The sequence below is a fragment of the Harpia harpyja genome, chromosome 5 (genome assembly GCF_026419915.1).
Source record: "Harpia harpyja isolate bHarHar1 chromosome 5, bHarHar1 primary haplotype, whole genome shotgun sequence".
Classification (NCBI taxonomy): domain Eukaryota; kingdom Metazoa; phylum Chordata; class Aves; order Accipitriformes; family Accipitridae; genus Harpia; species Harpia harpyja.
In genome coordinates this window covers 43,241,815-43,253,886 of record NC_068944.1, presented here as the reverse complement: position 1 = coordinate 43,253,886, position 12,072 = coordinate 43,241,815, and the positions used below count along the sequence as shown (strand labels likewise).

Genomic DNA, 12,072 nt, shown 5'->3' with positions numbered 1-12,072 from the left:
GTGTGTTCGCTTCATGTGCAATATTTGGCCAGGTCTTTGAGAAATGACCAGTTGGGTGTCGCTTCCTCCTCGGAAGATGATCTAGGGATCCTGAAACTAACATTTATTGAAAATAATGCAGAAAATGCAAAGTGTCTCCTGCCAAGTGGTGCCAAGGGGAGGGTAGCCTGTGGGACATGGGAAGTAAAGCTTTGCTTGACTTTGCTTTGGATCAGTGTCCAGTTTGGAGAAACTATAGAGAGCGATAATCAGAACCTAGAAAAGAGGATCATCAGGGAAGGGTTGACTTAACAACAAAGGAGATCTGAGAACAGTCTTCAAATGCATGCAAATACAATGAAGGGAATAATTTTTTTCCCCGCCTTCACAGATTGAATTTATATTGCTGTAATGAATGCTGAAGTTGTATGTTCCGTTTTTAATGGCATGGCTGTTAAAGTAGCAGAGTAGATTTCCTGGAGACATCTGTAAAAGCAAGACAAGCAAAATCTCTCTTGGGAATGATGCAGGTACAGTGATCCCAAGAAGGGTGGGCTAAGGTGTGCCCAGCCAACCTTGGGGTCCCGAGGTAGGGTTGGGAGTCTTTCTGTCAGGTGAGGGTCTGGCCTATCCAGACAGATGACTTGCACTTGTGAAGGGGAGATGGAAATGAGCCTCCACCCAAACTTGCAGCCCTGTGTTTGAAATTTTGAATGCAGTATACTTAAATGGAGGTGTTTGCAAAAATAGAAAGCTGGATGGCTCTTACGAACAGACTTTCTTCCCTGCCCTCACCACGCTATGCGTGCTCACTCTTTTAGGTTTACTTGATTTTACTTGTCATGAAGTTTTGTTTATACTTTTTCCATGCTATCTGTTCCCTGTTTTATTTAGTATTATTATTGCTCCCCAAGTTTAATACTTAAAATTTTTAGGCATATCACGTCTGTGAGAAGGATTTAAAAAACTGGCTTCTAAAGCCAAACTCCTAAAAATATTGTCAGAGACCAACAGCAACCCTAATTTAAATTAGTCAATAGGAAATGCAATTTTTCATTACATCTCAATTTTGGAGCATATATTTAGAACATCACTGGCCAAAACACCTGTTGAAGAAATTCTGGTCTGTTTATTTTACTGGGTTATAATCTATTTCAAGGCTTTTGTGCATTGTTTTCTTTCTTTTCTTTTTCTTTTTTATTAAGGATTTTAATAATAAAAATAATATATAGCAGATAAACTCATTTAAGTTTAAAAGGTTGGGAAAATTTGTACTAGTTGAGTTATGATTCCTTATTTATGTTTAAGTACAGTAGGTGAAAGAGCAATCAGCATTCAAAGTTTAAATAGTTTAAATAAATATTCTGAAGAAGTGTACATTGTCATAGGAAAAATGTATATTATTGGAATGTACATGATCTTCAACATTTAAACCTCTGGTTTTAGTTATGTCAACTGATGTGGCTGGATGATTTTTGTTGTTCGGCACATACGCAGAATCACTCTTCCAGGTATAGGTCGAGTCTCTTTTGAAGATTCTTTGTTTTACCTTGAGTTACATCTTACCTTGTTATTCTGCTTTGTTTAATGTAGCCTAAAATACTTAGGTAAAAGTATAATGTGAAATACATAATATATACTAATTTCCATTAAGTGTAGATTTGAAGGCTGAACATGAGAATTTCAAGACCTTTTCCTTTCATTCAGCGCAAGCAACCATTACTATTTTGAGTAATTGTGAATATGTAGTGTTACACAGATGTCCAGGGTCTCCTCCTTAATCTAACCTTTGACCTCAACAGGATGTTTTTTTAGGAGAAAGAATCACTTGTATGAGAAGTATACCTGTCTGTTCAAACTGGAATGCCATGGTCTAGGCTGATTAAAAAGAAAACTAATATTGATACAAATATCCACTTCTACTGAACTCTAAAGAGTAGTTAAGGTTAACTGAGAAGAGAAATTGATAAATGTATTGTATGCTGAAAATTCTATCTGCCTTTACAAAAATAGGGGGGTTTAGGAAAAAAAAGTTGATGATAACAGTCAAAATAAAAGTCTTTTCTCCGTGAACTTAAGACTGTGAAAGGAAGTCTCGAAAAGAGAATTAAAAATGTGTTGTGGCATTTCTGAGGAGTATGGTACTTCTAGTTAAATGAGTTAGGAAGGGTAATTTATGCTGGGTGTCTGCTTTGTTAATGTTCAAGCACTTCACTGTTACTGAGTCTATGGATGTTAAGAAGAGCAAAACATCTTCCAACTAGCATGTTTTCAGGAGAACTTTGTTGTTCTTACGTAAATCATCATTCTTTTTTACCTGTTCAACAACAGTAACGATTTTTTAAAATAAATTTTGCTGAAGCATAATAATTAGCATACAATGCAGTTTATGAAGAATTGTATCCTGTCTTGAAGGTACTCATTGGAAAAGTTGTGTTGAGTAGGCCTTTGAAGAATACTATAAATTTCATCTTCATAGTTGATGCATATTTAAAACTTATTAATTGAACTTACCCTGGGAAAATAAGCACTCTGTTTTATGCCATATTTAGAAAGAATTCTATTCACCTGGCTCAAATGTAGCGACCTAAAAGTAAAGTGTCTGCAACCAGACAATTTGGAAAAGTTCTCAATTTCTATATGTTATTTTTTTTCACACCTGGATGTTTTTTTCTTGCCAGTCACTATAATGGTTATCTTAAGGCATGTTTGAAAACTTAGAATTAAATCAATGTTCTTTAAAAAAAAAGCTAGTATCCCTTAAAACTGTTCATTTAGAGTTTAATCTTGTCTATGAAGTGATATGATCTTCTCTATGATTTGAAGGAATGAAGATTTTTTTTTACTTACTCCTTTTTTATTTGTTTACTGAAATAATTTATGTCTGTCTTTACATGAACTTGATTGATTGAATTAATTTATGTATCAGTATTGCCACTTATTGTAGATTTAATTATTTTAGTTAGGACTCTTTAGTGAACATCCTGGTTTTAGTGTCACATGTAAAAAGCAAGTAAGTTGAACATTTTGAAGTTTCAACTGAAGGGTAAAAATGTCATTTCTTTACTACAGCAGAATACAGTACAATACACAGTCCATCAACACCCATCAAAGATTCAGATTCAGATAGATTGCGTCGTAGTTCAGATGGGAAATCACGTGGACGTGGCAGAAGAAACAATAATCCTTCACCACCACCTGACTCTGATCTAGAGGTACATTATATTAGATGTCTTTGACTCTATTTTTATCATTATTTTGCACAGAGAAGTATTATTTACACATCAAAAATAAAGTGGCATTGGAGCTCCCTTTCTTTTTTTTCTAACAGTATTTTCATAGAAGATAGAATTTTTCTTTTAAAGAACCTTCTTCATGAAGAGCACCTACTTTCTCTGAAAAATACTGGGGGTTTCTTTCTCCTTTTGATTAAAAAAAAAAAAAAAAAAAAAGAGCAAGCTTTTCCCAAGTCAAAGAAAGGTTTGTGTTTGGACAGGAGACACTTCTAGCACAATAGTGGGTTTTGTTCTCTCATGCTATGTTCACATTCCTCCCAGTGGCCCATGCTTTATGTTGAGAACACATCTCCAATGACACACCACAGCTATGAGTGTCCACACTGCATTACTTTTCCTTTCCAAAAGCTTAGCCCATTTGTCATCATAGGAAATACAATCTCACCAGGATTTAAAATACTTGTATTTGAACACTTTATTTTTCATTAAAACATAATTTTCTGTGTGGTCAGAGGACAAATTTAAAACACATATTTTCCATTGGCTGTAAGCAAAAGAATTATTTACTGATGCCATAAATTCTTACACATGCAGCATCTAAGTTCATAATTTTCATTCTTCAGGTGCCTAAAATCCATTAAAAATTAACATAGTTTAAGGGGATTTAAGTGCTTAGCAGCAATTTGCTTTATTTTGGTTTTAGAGGTAATTTTCAAGAGCAGTTATATGAACTTTGTTTTGTAAGACTTGCAGAAATACAGAATTCAAACCCTGAAGATTTAATTTTCAGAGGCTTCTCTTCATTTATTTCAGTTTCTATCTCACATCTGGCTTTAAAATAATACATTGTACAATCTCATTTTCTGTGTGTATTTGACAATAACTATAATTCTATTCTAATAGAATAATTTTATATAATAGCAATTGTAGTAAAAAGCTAACAGATTGTATTACCCTATTCTGGAAAAAACTTGTTAGTTCTGAAAATAAATGGCAAGGAAACTATGGTTTTAATATATAACCATTTCAATACAATTTTCTCATTTGTGCGCTTACTGATTCAAATTTTAACTTTCCATTTCAAGTATCAGCTTCACAGAGGAACACATTGATTTGATTCTCTTTTTACAGAGAGTATTCATTTGGGATTTGGATGAGACAATCATCATTTTCCATTCCTTGCTTACAGGGTCCTATGCTAACAGATATGGAAGGGTAAGTGTCAAGAAACTGATGGAAATTTTCAGTAATATTTGCTGGTTTATGGTTGATACACAAGGAAGCCCAGAACATTAGTTGATTTTCTAGAGGCACACCGGTAGTGGTGTTTCAAGACATAAAAAATCAAGGAGTAAAGCTGTTTCGCATTTCCATTCTTTGCACTTACTCAGCTCTTATATTCAGTAAATAATTAAATAGTGTTGGGAGTAATACTTTGACCACTGGAGGTTTGGTTTGTAGGTACAGAGTGTCTGAAACCTGTTGATAACATCAAAATCTGCAAAGGTTTAGCTCCCCTCAGAGAGTGAAGAACTTCCAGGAGTGATTGCTAAAATAACATTTTAGTTCTGAGCGATCAGCAGTGGACTGTGCTCTGTATTGAGAAGGCAAGAGGAAGAATACTTTTGGACACAGATTAGTCTAACATTTTTTACCTTAACTTTTTTTTAATCTACATATCGACTGATGTTTTTGAAAGTCTGCCTATGAGTCAAATCTTTCTATTATGCACAGTCTATAAATCATAACTGAACTGATGAATATGTCTACAGACTGTGGGTTTCCTTGGTAATTCTCCGAAGAGAAATGCGGTCTTAGGTGAATAAGAACAGTTTATGAATGGAATGCCTTTCTGAGATCAAACTTTGTTTTTCCAGGATTGTATTTGAAAGCTAATGTCTCAGCTTGTGCTAAAATCTGTTATGCCTTTTCATGTTCACCTCATGTAAGGTATAATTAGAAGGTGATTTTTTGGTAACCTTAAAAAATTCTACGTATAAAGAACAACCAGATAATTTTGTCTGGCTTCATGTAATCACTCTGTCTTCTTGTAAAGGTTATATTTATCACTAAATGGCTTTACCCTACACCCAGTTGAGTGAAGGGCAAAGCTACTACTGATTCAGTCTGTGCCTGGGTAAGGTTCTGAATTCCTCCTCATAGCTTTTTGCATTATTAAAATCTAGAGCAGTATTGCCTTGCAAACTTTCTTGCTTGTTCAAGTGCAGTGTATTTTCAGAAGTGTTTGCTGTAATAGCAGCTTACCTGTTTGAAGAATATAATTAGTTTTTTTCATTATGTGTCAGAAAAGCAAGTTAATTCAGCAGCCTTGGTTTCCTAGGTGTTATTAGTTTATATTTAGGTAGTAAAAAGACACTAGAACTTTAAATGTTTCAACAATTATTTTATGGATACATATAGACAACAGCTTTATAGAGTATTAGACATTTACTAAAAGTTATTTCCCATTTCTCAGGCCCAAACCAGCTTTTGCATGGCACCCCAAAATCACCAAATCTGTGACAGTTCAGTTCAGAATGAGGAGAAAAATCCCAGTGCTCACAAAAAACCTCAGTGCCAGCAGAATCTCACCACTTGCCTTTGGGCAGCAGAGTAGTGCTGGAAAAGCCTAATTAGTCATCACTGTAGAAGTACTTGTGCGAGCATATTTTTTCCATTTGTTACTAGTTTCCTATAGTGGTTTCATTAACTGGAGCCTGAACATAAACACCTTTCTTGCTGGATGCTTGAGGTTGAGGAAAGTGGCTAGTGTTCAACTGTGAAGAGATATAAATACGTATGCTGCGAGGAGGTGGGTGACTCCTGATTGCAGCCTCATCACTGTTGGCACTGTTTACTTGAGATGTAGCTTTCTCCCGGCTGGCTCTGGTTGCATGGCATGTGGCAGAATACTTCCGCATTGGTAAACGACGACCAACCATTGATGTTGAGAGGGATGATGGCATTAGTGTTTATGCTGTGGATAAATATTAGATCTTTTTGGTGAGGGGTAGCAACATGCACGTCCTTGACTCTCAGATGCAGTCATGAAAGTGTGCCATTCTTGCTTTGTTTTCTTAAAGTTTCATTCATATCACAGTTTCTCTTGGCTTACTGACAGCTTCAGACAACAGTTAGCAATTTCCATAGACATTAGAGGAAGACAGTGTTAAACATTCAAAGCAAACATGCTAAAACATATATCTGTCATATGAGAATTGTAGGGTTTATTTGCAGCAATGGGAGGTGCACGTTTTTTTAAAGAGTGTTTCCTAATGGTTTCTGGCCTTTAAAATCAGAAATCCAGATCATAAGTCAATCTGAAAAAAATTTTAAATTGTTGAGGGGAATTTTTGTTCTTTTCACCTGTATTCTGCTTTTTGAGCAATCTAACATCATGTTCTCATATGTTTCTGCACTGTGGTGAGGGCTAGAAATGCCCTTTTAAAAAATTAAATCTAAGCTGCTCACATAATCATTAAAATACAAAAGCCGGATCTTCAAACAAACAAAAATATCCTAATTAAATAATAGGGGATTTGGCAACTTGTCATTCAGCTCTTTTCATAATGCCTGAGTGAGTTTCATGGTGAATGACTATGAATGATGAGCAGCCCTGCTGCTGAAGGGATTGATTTTCTTTTCCTTATTCTCTCCCTCGTTCATCATAACTTCTTGCTTGTGCCACCCTTTCCTGTATATTCTTACTTTCTCATCTGTTTTTATCACCTCCTCTCCTTTTACTGCTATTGCGCTCTACTTTCTCCCTGCTTTTGTCCTTCAGCTTTGTTGGAACAAAATAATACCGTTGTTTTGCAGTTTGTGCAGTCATGGTATAAACTGCTACATTTTTATGTAAGGGTGATTTGAATTTTGTGAATTTCATGGAAATGCATGAAACTAGTATAGGAGTATGATTTGTCCTTCCAGAAGAGAAGAAAAAGAAACAAAACAAAACATTTCCTTATGCTTTTGGAATTTTTTTTTTAATATGTACAGAGAGATCTATTGACCAAATACAAAGTTATCAGTTACTTTAATTGACCTCAGGGCTTCTAACACCTCAAAACTTATGTTTTGAGCCAGATGTCAACTGATTAAGTTTTGGGATTTGGAAAAAGTCGGAGCCCTTCTTTAGTATCTTGGAGCAGGTGGAAATACATCTCAGTATTGGCACTAGAATACTGTGGTCTTTATGTACATTTCCACTCTCCGTGAAAGCACTTATATTCAGAGGCTTTAAAGGAATTTTCCTTTAAATTATAAGCTATTTTGATGTGGTTTAATATATTTTAGAGATTGAGAAAAACAAAGCCTGGTTTCACTTAACCCTTCATTTGTGACCTGTAGGCTTAAGTGGAAAATAAGCCTTGTACCCAAAGTGAACTTTCCTGTTTTTCAGCTTCTTGTTTCTCCACAAAACAAAGAAATCAAGTGGGTAGAATTTAGAAATGACATACAGACAATGTTTTGGCTCCAATACCAGTATTCAAAACAAGAGGCCTGCTTAAGCAGTCTGACATTGGTATTTCTTTTCTTTAGCTAAACTGTACCTCCCTCAGAGATTTGTACCTGATTTTGACCATACCTGAAAAGACACTCCGACTGAACCTGCAAATCCCAATCAACAAGAAGAGGTTGTTAGCTTTGCTTCTCATTGTGTGACACCTCACAATTATTAGTTAGCAATTAGTGGCTTAAAATTGCAAAAGAAGGTTTGGTATGGGATTTTTTTTTTTTTAAAGCCTTATTCCAGCCTTGTCTTTTTTTCAAGTTTTCAGCCCCCACTGTGATGTCTGCCATCAGAGTTTAATCTACTGCAGTGCCTTAAACCAAGGCTCTTGTGCTTTTTACTAGAGCAGTTGCAAGACTATGACTACACAGATACTTAAAATCCTAATGCAGATAAGGTTTTTGCTTCTGGTAAATATGTGGGTATCCAGAGCTGCAGCTTAACACAGTTCTTACGCTAAGCGGAACTTTCTATAGAAAAAGATTGTGTTTAATCAAGGAATTAAGGTTTTTTTGAAAAGCAACCTGTTTTGTTTCTTCTCTTAGCTTTTATGGTATTTAATCTGACATTTTCAGTAGGTGCCAATGATTTTCTTATTTGTTTTTCTCCTAATTAAATTAACCTAATAAATGGCATTATTTTAGTATTACTTTAGAGAAATCCCCATTCTGTTTTTTCTGCCATTTATAAATACCTTGGAGTGAAATGGTTCACAGAAAGCTTTACAAAAAGCCATTTTCTCAGACTCAGAAGTGTGATAAAAAGTTTAATAAAAATGTTTAATTTAAGTCATGCGTACATTGAAACTTAAAATATATATTCACAGCCATTTGTTTAAAATTAGCCTTATGGGTTCATAACCAATATCATGCTCTGTCTGCCCATTTACTCTGCTTTTCAAAATGATGTTCCTATTATGGATGGAAGCTCAGAACGGGATTAGTTCTACACTGTTATGTTAGCTGTTGATAATCAAGGTGTAGCTAGTGGTCTTCATTTGCATCTTAGACCCTTAGTCCATCTAACTCCTTTTAATGACTAGAGCAGAGACTTCTTTGGGTGACTTCTGTTAGTGCTCAGGCACAACAGAAATCCTTGTCTGGTTTAAAAAAAAAAGGCTGATGAGGAGTGAAGGATGGTGGGGTGGTAACTAGGCACAAAGATAAGCAGGAATGTCAGAGGGAGAAGTAGCCTTAGGCCTAGCTGGAGAGAAAATATCACCTGCTTTCCACCTCACATGCCTACAAAAGTAAAATAAAGGAAGACATAGCTCTACAAATAGAGCAATATTAAAACAGAGAGACAGAATACTTGTGTTCATATTTTAAAGTCTTTCCATTTGAATTAAGAAGCCAAATATTCTTTTTTTGGCGGTGCCAATTTAAATAGAAGGCTTATTTTTAAGGGAAAAGTTCATCAAAATAGCATGACGCAATTTTTCTTTCCCATTTATAAGGGCTATTTTTTTGATACTAGAAAACTTATTTACTCTTAATGTATGTGAGTTCAACAATAGATGTTTTGTCTGTTCTATGTAGCTTTGTTTCTAAATGCTTCTTTCCAAAATTCTTTTTCTGGTTAATTTTACTTGGGTTTTGGCATTTCCAGAAGGCAAACAGGCTGCCAAATCACCATTCTTTTCCAACTCTTTGCAACTGACACATTTTGCCTTTTAACCAGTAGTTATAGAAAAATATTTGAAAGTTCAGAGATCATGTTGAAACACCTATTAATTTGATTGAGAGGTGGAAAAAGAAACTAGGGACTGCATCTCTTGGTTTTTAACTTTGAGTTGTCATCAGGTTTAGAATATTAACTTATTTTAAGTAAAATATGGGTTGTCGCTTCTGCAGTTCTATTTAAAATATAATTCCTAACAAGCTAACATTGTTAATAGAGGGTGTCATGAGATAATATAACATGTTCTTTCTAACTCATGCTTCTGTGCGCTTGGATATACTTGGCATTATAATTGAGAAACTCTATATCAAATGTATATATTAGGCTTTCTTTTCAATTTTTCAGACTGAAAATATATAAAACACCAAAAAAAATCAAAACAAGACAAACATCTGTAATGCATTTGTTAACCACAATGCTGAACATGCTTTTTGAGTTTATTAGCTCAGTAAGGAATAAGTTGTTATGGTAATTTCTGTAGCAAAGTTAAAGTGTGTTATGTATTAATAACAAACAATAGATTTGTTCACTCTGCATGGGTGGGCCAAACTGAAAGCATAATTAAAGCATGGTTTTGTGGAGAATCAAGGAGTGGTTTCAAATATAATTGCCATTTGCAAATAAAACATCAACGGTGATTTGCTTTAAAGTCACTAGGTATTCCCAGGACCGAATCCTTTCACTTGTGACCAGTGAGAGTTTATTTGGAGTAACAATAGCATTATCGTGCCCCTGGTTGATCATAAAACTTGTAAACAGTTGTGAAATCTGGAGGAGTTTTAGGTGAAATGGATTTGCCCTTTCTGTACGGAGGGCAGAGAGCCCATGCCAGGAATGCATGAGGATGACCACAGAGGTCCCGCTGCATAGTCACGGTATCAGTCGAGTTAAAGTCATATTTTTGAGTTTTACTGGTGAGTGTTATAGTACAGGATTACAGAGTTACTGAAGTTAAACTGAAGAAGTGGATGTTGCATTTAATACATCAGATAATCTCTCTTGAAAAGCATTTCCTCCAGCTTCTATTCTGGTATGTGTGTTAGGCATGGTATTGATAGTGTACTCACTTAATTTCTTCTTTAAGGATCCGCCCACTTCTGTGTCTCTTGGACTCCGAATGGAAGAGATGATTTTCAATTTGGCGGACACGCATCTATTCTTTAATGATTTAGAAGTAAGTGTTCATTCCTTTAAAAGACGTAGAGGTGATTTAATGTTTGTCTCTTTTAATGTGTTGTTAGATGGTTTGACAATTATTTTTGGTTTCACAGTTTTAATATGGAAATGTTTAGAAAGTATCTGTATAATTTAGTCATTCGGATATATAATAATATCTACACTAAATGTCTGCACTGGCATTCAAAGGTTACAATAGTTTAAATGCTAGAGTTTTGTCCTCACAGGTCTTAGTATTTATGACCAGAGTAGACAAGTTTTAGAAGTGGATACACCAAAAGCATCTATAAACATTAGAATTCAATAGTCTGCATTAAATATTAAACTTCAGCTTCTATAAACAGTTAATGGCTGGGTACAGATTTCTCACTTACATCCCACTGTGGGCAAGTATTACCTTAACCCCGAGGGAAATCATTAATGTTGTATATGCTGTGCGTCTCAGTGGCCTATTACCAGGGGTCCTCTGCCTTCCCCGGCGACAGGTACGGTTTGTGACATGCTAGGGTTTCTCTGCCGCTCATGCCGCTCCCCTGCGGTGTGCAGCGAGGAGCTGGTGTCGGCACGCCAAGGGCTTTTTCAGCCTACATAGGCTATGGTTTGGCGACGCTTGTGAGATCATTCTAAAACTATCCGAACTGCTGAAAGAGACTGTCACCATAATGCCTGGCTGCTTCATCTTAAAAGGGAAAAAAGCAATTTCTGATCATATTTTAATAACATGAAAACATGAAAACAATCAGATTTCTTTCCCATCATAATGAAGACAGCTGTTTATTTAAAATCCAACTGTTAAGCGAGCTTGTGGTGAGGCTGCCAACACACATTAATCATCAAGTTGTTGTTTTGCTAGATTTTAGAATAGTGTGTTATTCCAGACAGGCAAAAGAATCTAAAAGATTCAAATGCAACTTTTTCTGATCAAAGTTAATTGGCAGCAATTGGCCTTTAAATATTTCCTGATGTTTCCCTTTTCAAAATCAAGCAAAATACACCTTATTTAATAGATGAGCCAAAATAATTTGAAAAACGCCAGTGTGTGATAGACCTCAAATGTGGTTTGTCCAACATCTGTCCTATATTTTGATTTCTTTTCATCTGAAAAGAAACCACTCACAGATGATTTGGCATCTTAGAATGTAATGAAATTATTTAAATGTGCTTTATTTTTCTTCCATTCCGTAGTGGAGTATTTATTTTTTATGCTTACAATAAAATAGATGATTTCTTTAAATTTTAAAGCAATGTTTTCTTTCATTAAGGTAGCTGTATGTAGGGAGATGATTGTTTTGCATATAAGAAACACCATTAGTGAGTTGCATGTACAGGACTGATTTTTCAGATTTGTAGAAAAGTGTAACAATGCTAGTTATTTTCCATATCTGTTTCTGATTTCTGGTTAAATTTCATTTTATCCAGAGCAGAAGGAGAAAGTACTACTGTATCTTACAAGCATATTCAATGAAGTTCAGTGTGTTTTCATTTGCT

At 35.2% G+C, this 12,072-nt stretch overlaps 1 protein-coding gene across 16 annotated transcripts in view; it reads left to right on the top strand.

Annotated features, from left to right (window-relative positions):
• Positions 1 to 12,072, top strand: part of EYA1 (EYA transcriptional coactivator and phosphatase 1) — a 167,175-nt gene that overhangs the window by 118,359 nt on the left and 36,744 nt on the right. For 11 of the 16 annotated variants that reach the window (XM_052787904.1, XM_052787896.1, XM_052787909.1 and 8 more), the window contains 3 exons: positions 3,052 to 3,194; positions 4,347 to 4,430; positions 10,493 to 10,582. In XM_052787904.1, coding sequence (XP_052643864.1) covers positions 3,052 to 3,194; positions 4,347 to 4,430; positions 10,493 to 10,582 — 317 coding nt within the window. The remainder of the gene's footprint in view (positions 1 to 3,051; positions 3,195 to 4,346; positions 4,431 to 10,492; positions 10,583 to 12,072) is intronic. The other 5 variants (XM_052787905.1, XM_052787898.1, XM_052787902.1 and 2 more) reach the window with 1 other exon arrangement.